The 24,115-nt window shown below is 48.8% G+C and overlaps 1 protein-coding gene across 1 annotated transcript; it reads right to left on the reverse strand.

Annotated features, from left to right (window-relative positions):
• Positions 1–10,204: 10,204 nt before the first annotated feature.
• LOC149361589 (amine sulfotransferase-like) lies at positions 10,205–20,995 on the reverse strand. The gene is made up of 3 exons (XM_089568115.1): positions 20,966–20,995; positions 20,295–20,405; positions 10,205–11,245 (listed from the first exon to the last, which is right to left on the reverse strand). The coding sequence occupies exons 1-3, from the start codon at positions 20,993–20,995 to the stop codon at positions 10,247–10,249; spliced, it is 1,140 nt and encodes a 379-aa protein (XP_089424241.1). The 3' UTR covers positions 10,205–10,246.
• Between the last annotated feature and the right edge of the window lie 3,120 nt (positions 20,996–24,115).

Genomic DNA, 24,115 nt, shown 5'->3' on the forward strand with positions numbered 1-24,115 from the left:
GGTGGCGGCTCGTCGTCCGAGTCAGAATCGACGGCGCAGTATAGCAGCAAGGATGCTGCTGCAGCAGCCGCGCATTGCGCTACTTCCTCCGACATTCTGCAAAACCACAAGCAGCTACGGCAGCGCAAGGTATCGACAATTTCCGCGGCTGTACACACGCAGCGATCGCGCACGGAAGAGAGCGCGCGAGCAAAGGCAGAGAGGTGGCGGCGAGTGCGCCGGAACTGGTTTTTCTGGTGTGACAGGGAGTTGCTGAACAAGTGGCGCACATGTGGCCGACACATGTCGGCGGGAGACGGCGACACGTTTCCCCACTGTTCGTGTTGACGCGGTGTGACAGGATCGCCAACCCGACGAAAACACTGTTTTGTCAGGCGGGTTGGCGGACTGTTTCCGCAGTGTGACTCGGCCTTTATAGTGCTATGTTTCTACCACAAAGTTGTCCACAGCAACGCAGGCAGTGTACATCTTTCTTTCACTACCGCCACATAGCTCCAAGTGCGAACATGTTTTCTACCAATATTACTTAGACCAACAAGAGGTAGGCAGTGCACGACGCGAGAGTGTGCTGCAGTTTAACAACAACACGAATCGTTTTCAGGCTGCGGCGATAGGCTATTGGTCTCGCGCGGAAGCCTGATAAGCTGATCGGTTTGCGCCGCCGTGGGTTCAACTACCAATGGTCAATAATAATTCATTTCTTTTTTCGAGGGTGCTAGGCGGTCAAAAGATGAAAAGATTCCTGGCGGCGCTGTGGCTAGGCAATGGCCCAGCATACAAATATGACAAGGTTCTTGGCGTTGGTGAGCGTATATGAGACTTTACACACGGAAAATCCCTGAACATGGAGCCAGGCCGCGACACGACCGGCAGCACCCATGCGCCGCATCCGTCCACTCTGTTCGCTACGGGAGACCGCAGCCGCCTGTCGGAAATGGCGCAGATCATACGGCGAAGACTAAACACGCATGTCTCTAGTTCCAGGAATGCTTTGGCTAATTTCGTTATAAAGCCCTTTTTCCCTTCCTTTTATCTTGCAGCCATCGTTTGAGTGAGTGAGTGAAAACTTTATTGGGTCTTTCAAGGGTTTCGCGGTTGTGAAGTCTCCGTCGTCTTCTCTGGCGCTGGCGACTTGAGGCTTCTCGTCAGCAAGGGTGGGCCCCTATTCCAAGGCTCCACTGAGTCGTGCTGCATCAGTCGTGTGCTGCACTAAGGCCCTTTGGGTCGCGAGCTCGCCGCTGGTGAGCTGACTCTCCCATTGCTCCGCACTCGGGTGTTCGTGTTGGTGGAAAGCTTTGTTGCGTTCGCATTCCCACGTGATATGATAAAGTGTAGCTGTGGCATCGCACCAAGGGCAGGTGGCTCTGTATTGTGTCGGGAACATCTTATTAAGTATGTGTAGGTTAGGAAAGGAGTTGGTCTGTAATCTGCGCCAGCCGGTCGCTTCCTCCTTTGTTAGGGCTTTGTGTGGTGGTGGATATCTAATTCTAGCTCCCCTATGCAAGTGCAAGGTCTCTCCGTATCCCCCCTCACAAGCCTGTAGGCGGAGCTCTGGAGCATTTGACTGCCCTGCTCGGAATGCGTTACCTCGAGCAAGGCTGTCTGTCCTTTCGTTCCCCACTATGCCTGCGTGGCCCGGGATCCAGATTAGTTTATGCCCGGGTTTCTCCTCATCGGAGGTTACCCCGCTGAGTATTTTAAGGGCTGTTCTGCTTATCCTGCCCCTCGTGTAGTTCCTGCACGTCTCCTTCGAATCCGTGAGTATGTTGAGAGATCGGCCCGTTCTGTAGCCTTCTGCTGCCGCCAGCGCAACGGCAATCTCTTCGGCCTCCGCTGTGCCGGCGACCTTTGCCGTGGCACACGTGACCATGTTTCCGTCCTTGTTTACCACTACCGTCGCGGCTACGCGTTCTCTCTCGCGCGGGTATACGGCAGCGTCCGTGTACACGGTGTTGTCTAACTGGGCTAGCGTTCTCTCCACGTACTCGGCCCTCGCTTTTCGTCTGTTTTCGTGAAGATTGGGGTCCATGTTTTTCGGCAATGGTCCCACGTTAATAGTTTTCCTAAGGTGGTCCGGTACGTCCGCGTATCTGTCTACCAGTCCGCTCGTGTCCCGACCCAACCTTCTTAGGAGCGCTCGTCCCGTGGGGGTGCCTCTGAGTCTCGTGGTTTGCGTTCCCAGCAGAGCTTCGGCGAGCTCGCTGAAGGTGTTGCTGATGCCTAGCTGGAGCAACTTTTCGTTCGACGTGTGCTTGGGTAGGTGCAGAGCAGTCCTGTACGCCTTCCTGAAAATGATGTCGGCTTGCTCGCTTTCCGCCTTGGTCGTCGCGTGGTACGACAGGGAGTACGTGACTCGGCTGACAGTTAGGCTGTTAACTAGCTTGAGAGTGTCTTCTCTCATTCCATATCTCTTTTGGGAGAATCTGCTGATCATACGGCCCAGCTGCTCTGCCGCCTTTCTCAGCAGGCTGATGGTGTGGCTGCATTTCCGGCTTCCTTGCAACCACATGCCCAGGATCCTTATCATGTTATTTTCCGGGATGTTCTGTCCCTCGAGAACGACCTCCAGTGTCGCTTGGGTGGGATGCTTGCCGACCCTGAGGAGTTCCGACTTCTCCGTCGAGCATCTTAGGCCCCTCTCTCTGGTGTAAGTTTCTACGCAAGTTGCCGCTTCCTGCAGTTTTTCTTGCATCTCCCCGAGTGATCCTTGGGTGACCCATATCCTGATGTCGTCGGCGTACATCGCGTGTTGGATGCCCTGGATCTCCTTGAGCCGTCTTGCAAGTCCAATCATTGCCACGTTGAAGAGGACGGGCGATATGACGGATCCTTGGGGTGTGCCTTTGCACGGCGTGGGGAAGACGTCGCTTCTCAGCTCACCCAGCCCCACGGTCGCCGTTCTGTCGCTCAGGAAGGCTCTGGCGTAATCGTGCGTTCTCTTCCTGCAGTTGGTGTTGTTGATGCTATTAAGATCGACGTCAACAAGTCTCGCCGGGTGGCCGCCAGCACGCCTGCTTCTACTGTGTATGGCTGCGAGCAGAGTGTGATTACCTTCGGGCCTGCCGCCAAGGACCGCACGCACTGAGAGGACCCAGGTGACAGCTGGCTTCAATTACGGAGTTTGCACGGTTGGAGTGCAGGACCAAAACCAGACTCCCTTCACAAAGTGCCTGCACGTGTAGAACGCCGCCGTCGCCTCGGGGAGACGAACGTTATCTTCCCCATTTGCCGTGACCGTGCCAGGGAACAAAGGGCCTCGTCTCAGGCTGCTCTTTGTTGTGCCAAGCACCGCGACAAGCTGGCGGGCATCATCTCCGACCCAAGCACGAGGAACCACTTTCTGGCCTTTTAGTGACCTCTTTGTTCCGGCCTCGAGCGGCGGGTGTCTTTGATTATGAGCAGATGTCGGTGACCCGCAGTAACCTTCGGCTGGCCGAAGGCCATCACCTGCCACAGTCGACGCTACCTCGACGACGACCTTCTTTCCCTCAGACTCCACATGTGACGGGGGCGTGGCCCTAAGTGCAGTGGTGTGTTTGTGCGCACAAGTTTGTGTTGTTTGTGATCTGGGCCCCTCCCACCCCGGCGTGGGCGTCCTCAACCTAGGGAATTTAGGGAAGGCGAACAGTATAAATGTCGAGAACGAATGCGGCAGAGCAGCTCACTTCGCCTCATTTTGAGCTCACTTCAAGCCTCTCTTAGCCTCCCATAGAGCCTCTTTTGGAGCCTCACTTCAGTCTCTAACCATGTTGTAAAAAGATGTAAATAAACCCTCTTGTAATCTTCCTCCCATCACTTAACTCTTTGACTTGGCGGCACTCCTGTCCTCTGGTGGTGGTGGGAACGGGTGTCGAAGCTTGACCACGGTTCCGTCAAGCGAGCAGCAGCATCAGCGAGCTAGCAACGACCCCGAACCGACCCATCTTCGCCAACAACTGGTGGCAGCGCCAACAACTGGTGCCAGCGGTGGGATAGAAGCCCCATCTCCAACAACTGGTTGGCAGCGGTGTGATGAACCGAGTGACATGGTGCTGCATCTGCGGGTGAGTGTTTGGCTTTTGCTTTGGATCCTCCAGGCTTCAAATTCTGGGTTAATAATTTGAACTGCTGGTTGATCGGTGTTTGTATGTCTGTAGCACAGGGGTAGTGGCTCAGAATCACCATGAGCGAGCAAAGCCAATATTTAAAAGCAGCGACCGTGGACCTGACGAGGTTGTCGAGGACAGAATTGTTGTTCTTGTGCGACGAGTTAAGTGTGGATGTGGAGGAAAGAGCGAAAGATTCGGATATTGTCCAGGCAATCCAAAATTTGGAAACGGAGGAAGAGGATGATTTTGAAATTGCTTGGGATAATATGCAGAAGTGGGCAAAAGAAGAGCAGCGTAAAACAGCTGAGGAAGTACAGCTACAGGAGCGTAAAAGCGCTGAGGAAGCGGAAAGAGTGAGACTAGAGGCACAACTACAGGAAAGTAAAAGAGCTCGGGACGAGGCTATGGAGAAACTAGCAGCGGAGCTAAAGGAGCTTAAACTCGAAGCTGAGAAAAGGCGGCTCGCAAGGTTCAGTGGTCTTAATGGGAGCGAAGTAGCAATGAGTGACGCTATCTCCGTTCAGACAGAGCCCTTAACGTTCCGGTCCCTCGCCGAGCTGGAGAGACGTGACGCCGTAAGAGTGGATTGTGAAAGGGCGCACAATCGGCATGGATGGTACAAGACAGAGCACTGCCAAAGTAGAGAGGCTACAGAGACAGCTTCAGAGTTAGCTAGGAGTAACTCCGCTAGATCTCGTTCAGAAAACGTGTGGAGAGGGCATGGATGGCGTCGGACAAAGCCGAGCCAAGAGAGACCTCCGAGGCTAGCTAGCGAGACCGTTGCCCAGTCAGATAGTCGCAAACCTGCGATTAAGGGCCAAGAAACGGAGTCTAACCGGCACCCGCGGTTTAGAAAAGAGAGAGCTCCGAAGAGAGGCTGTGCAGTGAGAGTAGGAACCGTGGCCGATTTAGTTAAACGCGAGGACGCTAGAAAGGGGCCTGTACAGGCGATTAACCGGCACGGGTGTGAAAGGGATAATTTCCCCAAAGGTAGAGGTTTCAAAAGGGAAACAAAGGGGAGCCCTTTAGGAAATGAGAATCGTGGCAACTGTGAGTTAAAGCGTCACTGCGTCGTCAGTGAACAAGCCAATGTTGTGGCTACCTCGGCGAAGCTGGCGAATAAAGAGTATGGAGCTGCTGTTGGGTTAAAATGCAGTATTGAACGACATGCTGAGAAAAAGGACGAGAGCCCGATTCTATATGAGCAGTGCGTTTCAGAGGAAACCACTCAGAGCGTGAGTGACCAAGCCAGTGTTGTGGATATCTCGGCGAAGCTGGCGTATCAAGAGTGCGAGGCTGCTGTTGAGTTAAAACGCAGTATTGAAAGCCAGGCTGAGACAAAGGAAGAGAGCCCGATTCGAAAAGAGCAGTGCGTTTCGGAGGAAAGCACTGAGAGCGATAAGCCAGCTGCAGAAGACTACCTTCAGGGGAGCGAACTGCTCATTTCCGGGGCAGCTGAAGGTCCGTCTGTCAGCTCTGTGGAGATGACCATCTGTTGCGAAGGCAAAGAGGTCGATTTTGTGACTAAGGAAGGATCACACGATGCATGTCAAGGGCTGGAGGAAACAGTCTTGGCTCATGCGGTGCACGCGGAAAGTCCAAAGCGAAAAAGGAAGAGGGCGAGGACAAAAAGGAAACGGATGAAATGTCAGGCCCTAAATTCACGTGTGCGGACAGGTGCTAGTGTTAGCACAGATGAAAACGCGGCAGAAGGGAAAGAGAAGCCTTCCCGCATTAGAGCTCGCAAGCTTGCGGCTAAAGTTACTGGTCAGGCGACACGCGTGGATTGTTGTAAACCTGACCGCAGTAACAGAAAGGGAAGACCGCATCTTCCAAGCAGAGCAGGAGGGGGGTTTTTCAAAGGGCATCGGCCTGCGGGAAAGCCCAGACAACCCGTACCTGACAAGAAGGCGGAAAGGGAAAAGGCAAAGCGGCCCGAGAGACCGGGAAGCGCTAGGTTGCGCGACCGTCAGCGCATGCGAGCACAGGGATTGAGAAACAGAGACCCAGCACGCAGGCATGTTCACCGCGCGCAGTTGAAAAAAAGGATGCGTCCTTCACTTTCGGCACTGGATTCCGGGAAGCGCGCAGGGCGAAAAGGTAGCCGAGCTTCGTGCTGGGGGCGAGAACAAAGAACAGCTTCTCGCGCTGGTCGCTGTGCGTCGCCAAGAGCCGGTTCTCGACTTTGCATGCCCTACCAAGGCTTTCTGAGCGTGTCGAGGGGGCGCGGAGACGACAGAAGGAGTCGTAGATGGTTTTTTTCAGAGGCCTTTTGTAACGAAATGACTACAGTGTCATCAGTCAAAGCGCGACCCCAGCGGGCGCGTCTGAAGGGCTAATCACTTCAACGCGGCGGAGGTGAGTCAGCTTTCAACTCCGCATAGCCATTCGAAGTAGCTGTGTTTTTTGTTACTTTTTTTGTGTGTGCGAAATCAAAAACGGAAAGGCTACTTTGTTTTGAGCTAGACTGATCGGAAGTTACTGTGTTTTCTCTTAAAATTGAGAAAGATTAAAGTCTGAGTCAGAAATGAGAGTTCAATTTGCCATGCTACCGAGCGAAGATTCCTGAGTAGACCATGTGCTGTTTGCATAGTTGGAACCGTTCAGAGCATTCAAGTTTTGCTGTGTTTGAAGGTTGGCACAGGTTTCAGTAGACTCGGACGTGTTAGACTTGAGATACCTGGCAGTTGTTGCTACATTAACGGCAGTGTAGCTAATGCCTTGCGAAGGCAAAGAAAGTGTGTGTATTTGTGCTCATTTGCGTGCTCGTGTTTCCTGGCGCGTGGTTAGTTATCCGATTGCGGTATTCGGAGATTAACCGAATGAAGTGAAGGTGCAGAATTTTGTGGAGAACAGCTGTAGCAGCTTGTGTATAGGTTATGGTGCCTGACACCATGAGTATAAGAGAAGTATTGCGCCAGTACTGGAAGGAGTACCGATTTTGATGAGCAGTCGCATTTTTGTGAGTTTAACTGGAGCAGTTGATTCTCAGTCTCGAGCGATCAAGGCTCTTTGAGAAGAGCCAGAGGATTAAACTGAGCGTGGGCCAAATTTTAAGCAGACTTTCGATATTCGTGTGGTATTGGGGATCAGAGCTTGATTGATAAGGAATGGAGTTTCTATTCAAAATTTGTAGGCTTTGACACACCACCGCTTGTCGTACAACGTGCCGGTCTGTCTTTGGCGACCTCAGATGTGACGCGGACGCTCGCTTTGACCCTAAATTCGGGCAAAATTGAGGGGTCATTATTCTGAAACAGGATTTTGTTTGGTACTAAAAGGAAGCCTGGTGGGTCTTGAGTGAATTCCGAACGCTTGCGCGTGGAGCGGTGCTTTGTTGTTTGGAACGTCCCATCTGTGCTTTCCTTTGTTGGTGGTTTGGTGTTTTGGGTTTGCCTTGGGAGATGATGTTGCAAGCCAAGATATCAACGTGGACGCGAGCCCATCTCTTCATGCCCAGCGGTGGGGAACGCTGGCCATTCGAGATTTTCCGGGCCGCGGAGGAGCTATTAAGATCGACGTCAACAAGTCTCGCCGGGTGGCCGCCAGCACGCCTGCTTCTACTGTGTATGGCTGCGAGCAGAGTGTGATTACCTTCGGGCCTGCCGCCAAGGACCGCACGCACTGAGAGGACCCAGGTGACAGCTGGCTTCAATTACGGAGTTTGCACGGTTGGAGTGCAGGACCAAAACCAGACTCCCTTCACAAAGTGCCTGCACGTGTAGAACGCCGCCGTCGCCTCGGGGAGACGAACGTTATCTTCCCCATTTGCCGTGACCGTGCCAGGGAACAAAGGGCCTCGTCTCAGGCTGCTCTTTGTTGTGCCAAGCACCGCGACAAGCTGGCGGGCATCATCTCCGACCCAAGCACGAGGAACCACTTTCTGGCCTTTTCGTGACCTCTTTGTTCCGGCCTCGAGCGGCGGGTGTCTTTGATTATGAGCAGATGTCGGTGACCCGCAGAAACCTTCGGCTGGCCGAAGGCCATCACCTGCCACAGTCGACGCTACCTCGACGACGACCTTCTTTCCCTCAGACTCCACATGTGACGGGGGCGTGGCCCTAAGTGCAGTGGTGTGTTTGTGCGCACAAGTTTGTGTTGTTTGTGATCTGGGCCCCTCCCACCCCGGCGTGGGCGTCCTCAACCTAGGGAATTTAGGGAAGGCGAACAGTATAAATGTCGAGAACGAATGCGGCAGAGCAGCTCACTTCGCCTCATTTTGAGCTCACTTCAAGCCTCTCTTAGCCTCCCATAGAGCCTCTTTTGGAGCCTCACTTCAGTCTCTAACCATATTGTAAAAAGATGTAAATAAACCCTCTTGTAATCTTCCTCCCATCACTTAACTCTTTGACTTGGCGGCACTCCTGTCCTCTGGTGGTGGTGGGAACGGGTGTCGAAGCTTGACCACGGTTCCGTCAAGCGAGCAGCAGCATCAGCGAGCTAGCAACGACCCCGAACCGACCCATCTTCGCCAACAACTGGTGGCAGCGGTGGGATAGAAGCCCCATCTCCAAGAATGCCTTCCATGATGGCCGCGTGGCTTACGTTGTCGAAAGCCCCCTTTATGTCGAGGGCCATGACGGCGTTTTCGCCCGCCTTCGGCATCGCCTCGAGCACTTCCTCCTTGAGTTGGAGCAGCACGTCTTGCGTAGAGAGGTTGGCTCTGAACCCGTACATGCTGTCTGGGTACCATTGTTCGTTTTCCAGGTGCGACTGGATTCTCTTCGTGATCACTTTCTCGTACAGCTTGCCCAGGCACGAATCAGCTTGCCTGGCTTCGGAATCATCACGACGACGGCGTGTTTCCACTCCGCCGGCACTCTTCCCTCTTGCCAGAGCTTGTTGAGGTAGGTCGTAAGCTGATCTATCGCCTCGTCACTGAGGTTCCTTGTTAGCGAGTTCCGGATCTTGTCCGCCCCCGCCGCCGTGTTCTTCGTGGCCGGTCTTATCGCCTCGACGACCTCCTCTCTCGTGATGGGTCGGTCCATGGCCGTGTTCTCCTCGCCACGGTATTCTTCTCGGTAGCTTTCGACCTGATCTTTGCCGTAGCACTTGATCCGGACCTCTTCGGGTAGTTGTTCTTCCGTGCCTTCGTATTGGTGCACCAGCCTCTGTATCGACTTGCTGCCTTCGGATTTGTTTTTGCTCGGGTCTCATTCGCGATCTCTTTCAAGGAAACTGGGTGCGGACGCTGCGGTCTTTATGCGGCGGCCGCAAAAAATGTCTTCAAACGATGGCTCGGGTCCGTGAGGGCCTTGAGGATCTGCCACCTTCTGGCTGTGCTGAGGGTGAACGGCACCCTTTTACTCACTTTTTATGTGCTCGTACGAGTGATCATTAAATCCTCTGTATTGTATCATTGCTGTATAAAGTTTGTTTGGCTTGGGAACCTTTGGCTCCGACCCAATCTCTGGCTTTTGACCGGCGAAAGCTTGGCACCAAATGACCAAACACCTTGTAACTTGCTAGCTAATCTCTGGCTGAGCCTGCCACGCTGAGTCGAGGGCATCTCCTTTCTGACCGAGACCGCTACCCCCACTGACCCTAAGGGTATTTGAGAACGCATGTAAAAGTGCGTGAAGTGGTGCAACATGCTATTAAATGTTACGTTGCCTCTTGTTTTATCTGTTTAAAGCGGTTCGAACAAAAATGCGTAAACAGCTAACTTATAGTGCTTTTCGTGGGGGCTGTACCTAACACTAATGTATCTGTTACAGGCAAACTGGTATTCCTTAAATTTCACAGTAAAGGTGACATTGTAGGCACTGAGAATACAGTAAAATTAAGCCTCCGCCATATTAATGTGTACAATATTTTTCATCAATATCAATATGAATCTTTTGGTTTTACAAATTCACAGCGTTGTGAGAATAATTGGAAGGAAATTATCCCAGGATGCCATGGCTATCTATATTATCCTCTAGGAGTTTGGATCTTAACTTTTCAATCTATTTGACATTTTAGATGCTATTCGCAGATGCTCCTAAAAGCTGCCCTCTGGTCATTCACTTTGGCTTTCGTAAGGTTTGGCTATATAATGTATCAGACAAAAATTTATTCGAAGCGAAAAGAGGTGCTTGAATGGTTTGAGCCATTTAGCCGTCTCAAAATGTCATGCGTAATCCAAGTGGTAATAACTAGATTTAATCGAAAGCTTGCTACTGCGAGGTCCCTTTGGACAAAGCAATCGCTTGCTGCCTGACGTCACTCCACAGATGCATAAACGACGCCTTTTCTCTTTCTTCTTGTATCCTCCGCTCCAAACGAAGAAGCTGATTCGGAGTGAAGTGTTCCTTCCAGCCTCCAACTTTCCCTTGCCTTACTAAGGGATACTTGAGTTTGTCACCTTGATACCCTCGCGCGCACGAGAGTTCGTTTCTTTTGAACATGTTTTCCCAATCGGCGGAGCTGCTCTTCTCAAAATCCATAATAACAATCTTCCGCATGTTTTCAGGTTTCGACCATTCGACTATCTTCTGTAACACTTCCTTGTTCTCCTCCAGGGCACTGCTATAGCGCTCACCAAGAAAGCGTGCCAGCCGCAACACTGTTCCCCGAGTGTCCCACTTGATTTCTTCGTAGGTCAGGAATAGCACGTTCGGCTGGTCTTTGAGCGCATAACCAGACGCTACGTGCTCGAAGTGGCTGCCGTAACCCAAGTCGTTTTCCAGGAAGCCATCGAGCAAGTCCTCGAAGGTGTCATCTTGAAACCTATAGACGCTCACATCAGTCATCATGTGGTATAATGAGACGCAGACGTCCCACGGGTTTCGAGCCACATAAATGTATTTGGCCTCTACGCTCATGGTATCCAAACAGAGCGGCAGATGAGTGAAAAACAACCTCAGCGGTAACGTGGGGGTCCAGTCATTGTGCCTCATGTACTCGAACGAGTGTGTGCCACTAGTGAATTCATCGTACGTTCTTATCGGTTCTCCCCCTTTGAGAATCAACTGCATGAGGTACTGCCCCCAGTGCGAGCCGCTCTTGGGGTACGTGCACTGCACAACATCACCATTTCCGACTTGGAACCTCAGGTTTTCGCGGTAGATGTCCGGGTCCAGCCAAGCACACCTCGGTACGCCATCAATGATTCTGCGGTATGGTCGCCGTGGTGCTGTAACGCTGATGCTGTCTGTTTCAGAGAGGCTTTTCTTCTGAAAAAAAAAACGAAATGATTTTTTATTCAAGGGGATCCAAATACATTAAACTGTAGCAATCACTTTATACTCAGTGCATGTATTGCGGACTCCAGAGGTAGGCAGATTTGTACTCGCTTTTTAAATGCTGAGTTTTTTTTCGTTCCGCTGCATAGGTATCATCCCTGAAGCTCACAGAAAGCGCTTAGCGGAAGGTTGTAGCGCAGTGGTCAGTGACAACTAAATTATTGCACTGCTGCGCACACCTGAAATTTAAGCGTGGGGACCGTCCTGAATCTCTTCGAGGCTTGTTTATTCTTGCTATGCGGGGTGTAGCGTGCAAAAGGTTACAAGAAGCACAAGAACGTGTGGAATGATAAAGAAAGATGAAGGCCAGTTATACAATGCCATACGGTTGCATATATACAAGGTACGGTCGATGCAAGAGATAATATTGAACGAAAAATTCAAGGAAGAAGGCTGTGATAGCTTGGTTATGTAGTCAGGACTGACGATGAATGCATCCCAAAGAAGACGATGGAATGATGTCGGTAGAGCAGGTACAATGGTCGACCTAGGAACAGCTGGCAAGAAGATGCCGAAAGAGATGTCAGAAAAAATTGGAGACGACACTTAAGCTCCGCTTTAAGGGCGTGATGTGACGCGACAGCTTTAATGGTTTAATGGCCTTACAGACTGGTCATTGTCTACTTTATTAAGTTATTTGGACTGCTGATACCACTCCTAGCGTAGAGGTGCAGTGGTTAGGCGATGTGCCGTTGCCCTGCTGTGGTAGGTACTCCCACGGGTAGAGTTTCCCAAGCAGTAAAGATAGCTGGCACAATATTGTAAATGTACTGGCAAAGACCGCTCCAGGAAAGGACCAGAGTAAAACAGTATATTTCCAATGTTGGGCAAATTACCTGTGTTAGATTGGCTCGTGCTCTTTCCGCGCAACCTCTCGCGATTAATCATCAATGTAACTATCACCTGCCACGGTGGTCAGTTTGCTCACAATCTGATGGACAGGCTGTGACGTTGCCACAAGCTCACGTGACCTACGTGGACAACCTAGGTTGCTTTTCAGGACATATTTCGCTGACAACGCCGACGACGACGACACCATCGGTTTTTCTGCAGAACTGCAGCCTATAAACTATTGGCTTGATTGGCTCAAGCGAAAATGGGCTAATAACATGAGATATTCGGATAGGGCTTATCCGAGAGAGTAATGCCCTATAAAATTGGGTAAAGGCTAAAAAGAACAAGAATGCATATATTCCACATAAGCGTAGAGGCATGGAAGAACCAAGCTAGGAGATTATTGTTACGCCACAGTAACTACAGCTGCTCACCATCGTTCCTCCATATTTTTAAGCCTTTCTCCGAACTGCTATTTGCTTTGTGCTTCTCTAGCTTCAAAACATGCTCACTTTATGCCTGCCTGTACAACTTTGTAGTTTTACCGTCAGCACCAGCAATACGAGGTCTACCGTTCTGAAATTTATGTCTAGCCCTTGCAATAAAACTGCTTCACGCGCTTTTCTCTACTACCAAAAGTGAGCCGTGGGACACCTTATTCCGTCCGACAACCTAAGCACAGTTACATATTTAAACCGCAGTGGTTACTCAGCGTTTATGGTGCTCAGCTCTTGAACGAAAAGACGAGGGTTTGGTCTTGAAGGCGCCTGCCGCATTTCGAGGGATGCGAACTGCTAGAGGCCAGTACACTGTGCGATGTCAGTGTATGTAAAAACAAATCCCATATGGATGAAATTATCGGGACAACCTACTACGGCGTCCTCATAGCCTTAGTTGCGTTGCGATGTCGAACCATGTAAGCCATAAACCAATTACATGTATAAAAAATGGCCTGCTAGGGCCCTCTATATTTTGCACAGCAAAGAGCTACCAAGAAGCCGGCTGTTTCGCCTGCTTCTTACACTCTAATAAAAGCCAAAAAATAGTCTCGGGCCCAATTGGAGAGTGAAGAAAGAAAATACAACTCGTCAAACCATCCATGTGTGCAGGAAATATCAATTAATAAAAAATCCTCGTTCTCATGGCAGGTATCAAGCTAGGTTTTCATGCTGATTCCCAAAATGGTGAATGGGCAATACGGGCTTCACGCAGAAGGTAGCAAGTTGAGCGATCGACAACACATTCCATGAGTCAATAACATTTATTCAGCATTGCCTAGGCGTACCGAAACCAGCTGCAAGAAGCCGAAGAAAATGTTTCTGGGAGAGTAGCGCTTTTTAGCAAACATGGTTTTCACCCTCTCCCTTTAAAAATTAAACAACACATGGCCTTGCAAGGCATTGATAATCCGCTATTAAGGCCGAGTCACACTGCAGAAACAATCGGCCAATCCGTCCGACAAAACAGTGGTTTTGTCGGGTTGGCGATTCTGTCACACCGCGTCAGCACGAACAATGGCGAAATGTGTCGCTGTCGCCCGCGAGCACGTGTCGACCACATATGCGCCACTTATTCAGAAACTCTCTGCCACACCAGAAAAACCACTTCCGTCGCGTTCCCCGGCGCTTCTCTGCTCTTGCTTGCGTGCTCTCCTCCGTGCGCAATTGCTGCGTGTGCACACACGCCGAAACTGGAGACACCTTGCGCTCCCGTAGCTACTGCCAGTTTTTGGAGAATATCGGACGAACTATGACCGCGCGCGGCTTGTGAGGAGCAGCCTCGCGGCTATACTGCGCCGTCGATTCTGACTCGGACGACGAGCCGCCACCGCAGAGAAACCGCGCTGGATGATAGACTGGCTTTGAAGGGCACCTCAGCAAGGCGCTCGGGAAACTTGATGCGAGAGAATTAAAACGGGCTACACACTTCTCCTTTCTGTGTCCTATGTCTGCTTCTAGGCATTTCGTATTTTACGCTGCTGCTCCACAATGCCTTATCAGCCATGCAGGTCACTGCAGGTCACGCCACAATCTCGGCAGATTTATCGAGTTTTTTCCACCCTGTCAGAATGCTAAAAAAAAGTGTAACTCTACACAACATTCTTCGAATGAAATGGGAAACCATTAAAATTATTCTGATTGCTACCTAAAAGAGAAAAAAATGCAGCACTGCTTCCTTGTTCATTCCAAGTTCAAAAATAGCAGGGCAGGTAACTGGCGCTCACCTGTAAAATCGGTACCAACTTGTGATCTCTTGAAACAAAAATTCCTTCAGATATCGCCGTTGATAGTTTGGGCCTGTTATATACCATAGAAAGTGCTGCTCTTCAATAATCGCGATCAGGTCACTCTCCCGTCGGCAAGAGAACTACGGCGGCATGTTCACGCGAGTAACTGGCACACTCGTCTGCCGGCATCTGCATGGGTGGTTCTCGCGCACAACCTCGTCTAGAAACTTTTGGAGATCGTGGCCGAGACACTCCCTACACTAGGCACAAGGCATTCCTTTTGGCTCCCTACACAGCTGCGTACGTCAGAAGTGCACGCTTGCTCAAAAGAATTTGACGGGGATCGTAGGAAACGTGCTTCTCCACGGCGGCCGCATCCGCCAGCCGACGGTGGCCACGGCAGCCTTCCAGTTTTCATGTGCCCGCCTATTGTTTTCATGTGCCCCTTATTGTTCTGGTTCCCTAAACCTGTCATACTGAGGCTACACTGAAGCAACCTGTCTCCTTACTCTGGCGTCCATGCAGTCTGACAAGAAGGTGTGGGACGACTTGGTTAGGCGACTTGTTGACAGCTCGCTTACAAATATGTGTGGTTGATGTCACTATTGTGTTTTCGCAGTGTGACACGGGCTTTAGAGTTTTTCACTAGCAGTGACCACAGGGAAACAGTTGGCCGCCATGGCAATCCAGTGGTTATGCCACTCGGCTGCCATAACCAGCCCGAAAGACGCAGGTTCGATCCCGGCCGCTGCAGCCTAATTACAGGGGAGGCGAAATTCTAGAGGCCAGCGTACTGTGCCATGTCAGTGAATGTTAATGAACCCAGGGTGGTCGAGATTTCTGGAGCCCTTCACTACCGCGCCCGTCATAGCCTGAGTCGCTTTAAGACATTAAACCCTTATAAATCATAAACCAGAGGAAGGGTTAGTTGCACGTACGGGGACATGCCAGTCCTTCGAAGATTGGAAAATTTATCGAATTAATTCCGATTGTGAGCAAAAGCGATATGCTGGGAATCATAAATAACAATAAAAGGGGAAGTTTCGGTAAAGGCGCTTCGAATATTTTTTCTTGCAATTCAAGAATGTGGTAATTTCGTCCGAACTCTCATGCGCTGTTTGCATGTTTATTTCATTTCGAATACCATTCACCCGGCTAGAAAGTCTTCATTACAATGAAAATTACAGTTCAAACTCTGATCTTTCTATGTTGTTCTCAACTTTGGCTTGCATGCTGTTATTGTTCTTTGGTGTCATGTTAATAACTGCCCATATTGCTTCTTGGGACAGCTAGTAATTAAATTTATATTTTCTTTGATGAATTTTCGTCGGATTTTCTCTCTAAAGGAGGGCGCAAAGTCTCGAGTCTGGTTTCTTGGTGCCAATTCACCATAATCGTTGAGGAGCACAAAAAGCGGGCGCTGACTGGCTTCGTAAATACATAACGCTTATGCCAGAGTGAGGTTCGCACGTTGTTATTCGTCTTCCGCACACACCGATGAATTATTAGTAGTAACTTGAACATTTTTGCTTAAGATGCTAACGGCGGATGTGTTTATAGCAGCACTCGGCGTGATAATGCTATTTTCTGCGACAGGGTATGCGAAGCCATCGCCCTAAACCGTCGTGTAAAAGTGGGGTACATCAGCATGAAAGCCATTGAAGATTGTCGGGAATTTGACTCATTCTGAATGTCCATAAAAATGTAGCACATTCCACAAAAACTTACCTCAGTGGAGGCCATCACAGCGACCAATGTGCGATGCAGAGCTTTTAAGCTGGAGTGCTGCTGCCGTTAGCGCAGCTGTAGACAACATGTCAGTCAGTTTAGTCGTGAGGTCATCACAATATTCCAGGCCAACAGTCTTATCTTTCCGTTGGCACTTTGCCGTCTTTGATAGCAGCTTCTATAGCAATGCTGAACGCAGACTCGGAGCACTGACCCCGCTGAGGTTATAGCATTAACACCGTCGGCACAAAAGGACATCAGTCAGCGCTTTCGAACTACAAGCACGTGGAGTTCAGTGCCACTAACAGTTTGCACGTCTCCATGAAAGCAATCAGTAACCATCCGAGAGCTGTGTATAAATTACTGCATGCATTACAACGTTTTAAATAGAACGCACCTGATGCTCATACGTCTGCTTAGAATGTCTTGTCCATTCCAGTTCGTCATATATTAATATTAAGGATTATATTAAGGAATTATATTACGGACGCGGGAGATAAAAATGCCATTTTGGTAAAAAGTTTCGATGTGTCAATTTTTTCGTTTTCTGATAAGTGTCGTGAAAAAGTTTATTCCTTAATATGAATCAGAAATTTAGAACATCACGTTGTTTTATCCTCGAAAACTGTCAGCGAATCGCGATTTTTAATGTTCGCGATGCGTAGCTGATTCTTCGGCTTTCAATTACGGATCACCATGATCTTAGTGCGAATCTGAAGATGAGAAACCGGAAGTCTTGCTGGTTTTAATACCACAGTTTTGTGACTGAGAAAAGAAGCAAGCAAGGTGACTGCTGAGGCAAATGAGATGATATACTTTCAGGTTGATTTTGTCACCTTGTACATTTTATACGATTGCTGTCTCTAATTCCATTAGCATTTAATAAAAAATAGGTGTTGAACAATTCTTTTTCCTACCATTTAATCCTGGATGTGGAGGAGTGCATTATGGCTCTCGAAGTTTTTGCTTATACGAGCAATATGTTTAGAAAAATATTTGTGTGTGACGTTTTTGCGCAAATATGCATGCTCGAATTTTATTTTCGCATCTACTGGGCATGATAAAAACGAACTAAATGTTTTCTTTGTACAGGCCAGGGTTTTAGAATAGGCTGACATAAATATATAGAGAAATTGTGCACTTCCTCTTTATTTAGTTAATGCCGCGGGTATGAATGTAATGAACCTGCTACTTGCAGTTTATTAACAACTGTAATAATTGGAAGGGAAACTTCAGCACTGCCTTGAGGGTATTACGCGATAGGGCTAATGAGTTAATGCCCAAGTATAGAGAATTGGTCATTGTCAAATTCACATTTATATGTCCCCGGGAGTCCTTCTAGTGCAGTGATGCAGCGGTTAAGGGATGCCCCACTGCCCTTCGATGACAGGTGCTGGCACAACTGGGTTTTGTGCTGCCCAAATTGCCGTTCCCGAGCAACCACTCGCGATCAGCCTTATATTCACCTGCGACATGCCAGAATGGTTAGTTTGCTCACAATCCGGTGGGCAGGTTGTGATGATGCCACAAGGTGACCTGACCTAGGTAACCCACCAAAGTTGCTTCTCCGGTGGTGGCTACCTGGGCCACCCTATTTATCACTCTCAACGCCGACGACGACGTCGACGACGGTGGATTTTAGGCACAACGGCTTCACCACTATATCATTAATAGCTAGCTTAAATTTAAAACGCAGTTCTGAACTCTGCATAACACGTGACATATTTAAGGTAAATTACGTAGCCTTTCGTGCATAAACAGGAATAACAGTTTTAATTGCGACATCCCCTCTTAAGAAAGAAGTGGTGGTACTTTTGCACCTAGGATCTTTGTGAAACCCGAAGTGTGACAAATTTGGGTTCAGTTTAGTATGCAGAGTGGTGAAAGTATCATCCGACTGCTTTTCTGTTAGACGGCGGACTGAGCGACGCGAATGACGTGCGACTGATCAATACAGCAATTCGTGGTGCTGTTCTGCCTTTAATTATGCTCCTCCATTTGAATTGTTTTCTGTTGAGAGTCATTACATGATCTATAAGTTCGTAACTATAAAAGGCAACTTGGATATCGCAGATATAACTCCAAGTTCCATTTGCCTGCGGCAGGCAGCCTCTAGCTCTGCGGTGAATTCGATCCGTGGCAGGGTCGGCGCTCAAGTTGCCTTGTTGTCTAATATGTCTCGGGAATATGCCGCTTCAAATTTGCTTAGAGTATACGTCACTTGTTACTGTAATACTTTCCCCGTCTCAAATTTCTTCAAACTCTCCAGCACAAGTGACAACAAAAAGACCAGACCACACCGTGAGGTTTGAACTGCTTGGACGAGTGGCAATTTGCATAGGCTTCGTGCACTAAACTTTCCCTTCAGTACCAAGAAAATTTGCCGCGGAGTGATTACCGCCTGTATTCCCAAATCGTTCGATAAGCCATTATGCCGAGGCCCCGGATTCGGGAATTAAAGAAATACAATGTGCAGGCTTTGATTTCTTACAAAGGACTCGACGAAAGCTCTAACCGAGCAACATCCGATTTATTGGATAGACTCAACATATCGCATGAGGCGATACAGTGGCGCAGTGAGAAACGGGTCACACTAGAGAGCGCTGTGTTTGCTCCCAGCGTATACTCATGCTTAAAGCGGATGAGAAATTGCAGTATGGAACTACCTCCTCCTCTTTCTATGAATGCTCGGGAAGCACACTGAACGCCTACTGCGTCATTTATCTTGCATATTAAATGTAGCAATTTATTCAACAAGAAAGCAACGACAGTTCAAGTTCGCTGTCGGCGGGTCATCGGCAATACGGGGATCAGTGCTGATCGGTCTAACGTCCTTATCTTAGGAAAGCTTTTCAAACTCGGTCGATATTGAGGAGCACAGGATACGTTTGCGCAGTAGCAGAGGTACGAACCCTAGTACTTTAAGAAGGCTCGAAGCCTGCCTATGATTAGGCTTTCTGCACTGCAAACGACTGCAGCGTTCTTCAATTGCCTTTTATCTATTTGTCTATGCCATCTTTTCATATTGTCCTGGCGGTTGTATTTAAGTCTGCTGGACAAAACATCTAGGACAAAACATCTAGAAACTTCTAAAATTTTAGCATAATTTATGTTTATTCCTTTTCACTTTACGCCCATATTTATGCCGAGGACGTGAAAGTTCTCGGAAAAAAATTGTAATGTTGAAGAGCTACTGACACAAATTTGTTTGGTGTCCGTTTGTCTGCCTTGAAAGAGGCCAGCGGACACACTGACCATGAAAGGAAATCAAAACACCAATGCTCCAAGCTCGAATAATTAAACACCAATTAAAACACCAAGCTCAATTAAAACACCAAAACAATTAAAACAGCAATTAAAATCAATTAAAACTCCAAAACACCATAATTAAAACACAAAGCTCGAATAATTAAATGCATGCGATTCTGTACCATCTGCTTCAGTCGCAGTCGCCGCCGGCAAGGAATTGCACCTTGACGTCATAGTTGACCTGCCAACCTGCACTGCATTTCTGATTACGTCGGCGTCGACAGGTAGTACTGGTTGTCTTTGTGAACAACCACTGGGTTCGGTGACGTCAGAACAATGAAGACAACGGCACTTTGACGTCACTCGATGAGGGCGGTAATGCCGAGATGCTCCTCGGTTCAAAATTACATTGTGTTCCACTCAATGCTTGCGATTGAAACTTTTTACACCGTTGAAAGAAATATTGCTGTTTATTCGCGTTAGGCATTGTGTGTCTGTACCCCTTTAAGGGCACGAGTCGTGGAAGCAGCAGCATTTTTTGCCGAAATGTTTTGAAAAACTGAGTTACGTTGGCGACAACCGAAAGATGACGCTAACATACCTTAGGCTATCGAAGTAGACAATAGAGATTACATAGTTATAGCTGCTGATGTGTTTGCCTAAAGGACCTGGCAAGAACGATTAATCTTTCTTATTGGGTGAGTGTCGAAGCCTTGTTTTTCTCACAATCTTTATTTTACTCCGATCGTCCTGAAATTATTGCCATCACACATGCAGGTCAAGAACACATTACGAAGGCAGCGACGACTCCACATACTGCTCGGGTCGACACGGAACGGAGAGGAAAAGAGACACTGCTAGACTCAGGTGGAGAAAAAAGATACATTCAAAAATTTAACATTACCGTGTGCATGGTGCACAGGACTGGGTACCCAAACTTACATTCCGCTTCAATGGCGCCGGAGTCTGCGTCAGAAGAAACGGAGGGACTGCGGAGTGGACTTTGTTCGTTCGCTGAGGCTCAGCTTCTCCCGCGTAATCCTTTTTTAGAGGCTGGAAAAAATATTTGCGCAATAAGAGCATGGCCAAGGCAGGCGCTGGCGAGAGGGCAATTATGATATTGTCACGTAGCAGTTGGTGCTGGTAGTTCGCGTCTAGACGGCAGAGGAACAACAACACCTAGAAGATGCGACAGCCCACCGAGACGGTCAAGATGGAACGTCAGTTCCTTCTTCTTCAGAAGCGTACAGCGTGGCGCACGAGCTGCGTGGCCAACAGCCGCTGAGCGGCTATTGTTGAAGACGCGGCATTACCCTACCTGTCAGAAAAAGCATCGGCCCGGTGCTTTAACAAGAAAATATGGAAAAAGAGGGGAAGAAACACAAGATTGAGAAATGCCCGGCACTTAGCCACTAAATGTGTCGTTAAAAATAAGGCTTCATCCGCACGGCATGAACAATCTCTGCTCTCTGCTGAGAGCGAGTAGTCTGGGAAACCTCATCCGGAAAAACTTCTTAAATTACGTCGCTTAGCTGAAGGAGAACTCTGTAGGGGCCGCAATACTGCTTCATCAGTTTTTCTGAAAGACCGCGGCATAGAAGAGGGGTCCACACCCACACTTTATCGTCCGGGTCGAACGTCATCAGGCTCTGGCGGTGGTTGCAACGTCGGGCGTCACGGCTTTGTTGGATCAGGACGCGCACTCTCGCAAGTTGTCGAGCTTCTTCTGCGCGAAGCCTGAATTCCTCGGCGCCAACATCGGGGTGGCGGCTATCATAGGGCAGCATTGCTTCCAACACTGTCGACACTTCGCGGCCGTAAAACAGACGTCAAAGAAAGCAGTGCCTCTAACCGTGATAATCATTGCTGGAGCGCCATGCCTCAGGACAATGTGTTCCACGAAAAATTTCGCAGCCTGTAATTTCGTAGCGTGTGAGGTAATCAGTGGCGACGATAATCGAACGGTTTCCCGAAGCTGAAGTTAAAGAAGGACCGAGAGGGTTCATGCGAATTTGCTCAAACGTGACTCTTGGCACTTGTCGGGATGTAAAGGTCCAGCTGGCTTGACAGGGGTGTTTTTCGACGTTGACAATTGAGGCACTTGCGCACATAGTGTCGCACAGTCGCGCAAGCTTAGGCCATGCAGTAATAGCTCTTTTTGTATCGGAGCCAAAGTGAGGGCGTAGCCGAGGTGACGGGCGGTGGGCTCGTCATGACAGGCCTTTAAGATTTCTTCACGCAGATTCGCTGGAACGACGAGGAGGTAGTTGCTTCCGGTTGGAGAAACGTTGGCTTTGTACAGCACGTTGTTGCGCATACAAAAGCAGGGCTGTGTTCTTGCGAAGGCTCAAGGGTAGTCATAGTCCGTACCCCATGACTGATGTAAGAGGATTTTTAGCCGGTTCATTGTTTTCGTAGATTTCAGTCACAACTGTTTAACGTGCGCGATGAAAGTTTTTTCATCAACTACAAGAAGAAAGAAATTGTCACATTTTCGAGTGACTAGGCTCTGAGCGTTCAGGCCTAGTGCCACATTGCTTACAAAAGAGTACGCAGATAGTCTTTCACGGTTAAATTTAAACCCATTGACAACAGCCCAGCTAGAGAGTTTGTTAACTCCAAGCTGAAACTGTCGTTCAGAAATTGCCAGATTGCAGGACCTGAAGTTCATCTAGGCACCGTCAATGTATACAGACCACAAAATAATTTTAAGCAGCACGCTCCTTAAACGAATTCATTTTAACATTGAAAAGTGTGCAACTCGGTGCACCTCATTGTGGGACACCATTCTCCTGTGTGAACTGCTTTGACAGTGTTTCCAACGCGAACTTTGAGGGAGCATTCAAAAAGTTAGCTTTGTATGGTTTTCAGCATGTTCCCCGGTGCTCCAAATGAACGAAGATCAAGGAGAATGCCATAGCGCCGTGTTTTATCATGTGCCTTCGCCAGGTCAAAGAACAGAGATAATGCTATCTATGGACAAAAGCATCCCGTACAATATCACTCAAAATCAACATGCTGGACAGCTGTTGACCAGCCAGACCTGAATCCGGCTTGTCTTTGTTCAGGAAGCCCCTTTAACTTAAGACAAAACATAAGACAGCGATTTATTATTTTTTCAAGGAGTTTCTGCGAGCCACTAGTTAGGGAAATTGGCCTGTAGCTTTCTAGAAAACTGTTATTTTCCTTCTTTCGATATCGATGCAATATTGCCTCTTTCGATGCTTTGCCCAGCAGTACTGAGGACCATATCTTATAAAAAGAAAGAGAATTTCCAGCGTGTCTCGATGCCGGCGTTTGACCAGGCTATATGTAATTTTATTAGGGTCCGCTGCTGAATTACCACAAGTACCTAATGCTACTCTCAGTTCCTGCTAAGTACGAGGGGGTACCCAAAAGAAACCGGACTAAATTTTTTGGTCGGCAAAGCTACTGTGGTACCGCTTTTTGCCACTAGGAGCGCATAGAACGAACATTCCAGAGTCAGTAAGCCGAGTGCCGTCGTCGAAGGAGGTCAGACTAGTTTAGGCAGGGTTTTAGAGTGACGAGTGTTTTGTGTGAATGTCGTTTTTGCAATGGCCGATTTTCTTTAACAGCGTGCGCCGGTGAAATTCTGATTTTTGCTCGGAAAAAGTTGAATGGAAACTCTTTAAATATTAAGAAAGACGTACAAGGACGATGCTATGGGGACAACTCAAGTGTCCCTGAATCAAATCTTGAATCAAAGCAACAATCATGCCAATGGAAAACTTCAAATTCACCTCACCTCCAGAAAGCTCATCAGGTGAAACCAAACCTCAAAACAATGCTCATTTGTTTTTTCGACGTGAGAGGAGTCCTCCATTGAGAATTTGTTCCGCAGGGTCAGACAGTTAGCCAGGCGTTCTACTTGGATGTTTTGAAAAGATTGGGCAACAGTGTGCGGTGGAAGCAGCCAGATTTGTGGCGGTCGGGTGACTGGTTTTTCCATCATGGTAATGCCCCTGCTCACACAGCCCTGTCTCTACGAAAATTTTGGACCAAAAATGGCATGACCCCTATTCCTCAACCCTCATACTCTCCCGACCTTGCCCCGTGCTACTTTCTTTGTGCCCTAGAATGAAAAATAGGTGAATGGAAAGCGTTTCGCTGATTGTAAGGGATCGGTAGCGCACGCTGGGTCATTGGAACGCGGCTGGGGGCGCTCAACGCGGAGCGTCTCCTTTCTCGGAATGAGCCGGGAAGTACGGGTGTCCCCCGTCCCGCGGTACCGATTCGCGCACGGGCTGGCACGAATATGTATTTCTGTTTGTTTTTATTTTTATTTTGTGGTGGAGAGGGTGATTTACCCTACGGTAGTTGGAGGGCTGGCCATGCTCTAGATTAGCCAATCATATGAAGAGTGTAGAATGATTGGGTGCTACCAAATGTGGGCCGGGCCTTGAGGTCTTTAAAACCGGGCTCCGGCTTCAGAAAAAGCGTTCTGCGCTAAGGTGACATGCTACGCATCTTCGGCTATGCCGAGTAGGGGCCTCCCCTAATGTTAGCCAGTTCCACCTTTTTGTTGTTTTGTATCTTTTTGCTGCTTAATGTCTCTAGTGCCTTAACTTGTATATGATTGTAAATATCTATACATAAACTTCAAGTATTCGCCTTACCCCTGCATCCCAACTCATCACAAGACCGTCTCTGACGGGGCACCCCTGGTGCGAAGGAACGCTTCAGTCTTCGAGTTAAACGAACCGTCTCTGACGGGGCACCCCGGTGCAAAGAAGAAGAACCTG

Source organism: Amblyomma mixtum, chromosome 2 (genome assembly GCF_055824585.1).
Source record: "Amblyomma mixtum isolate Tamu chromosome 2, ASM5582458v1, whole genome shotgun sequence".
NCBI lineage: Eukaryota > Metazoa > Arthropoda > Arachnida > Ixodida > Ixodidae > Amblyomma > Amblyomma mixtum.

Coding starts and splice junctions, on each gene's coding strand:
- LOC149361589 (XM_089568115.1), bottom strand. CDS start 20,995: ATGACGTTCGACCCGGACGATAAAGTGTGG. Junction 20,406..20,965: donor ACCCGGACGATAAAGTGTGG/GTGTGGACCCCT, acceptor TATTTTTTCCAG/CCTCTAAAAAAGGATTACGC. Junction 11,246..20,294: donor CGGCGCCATTGAAGCGGAAT/GTAAGTTTGGGT, acceptor TTTTTTTTTCAG/AAGAAAAGCCTCTCTGAAAC.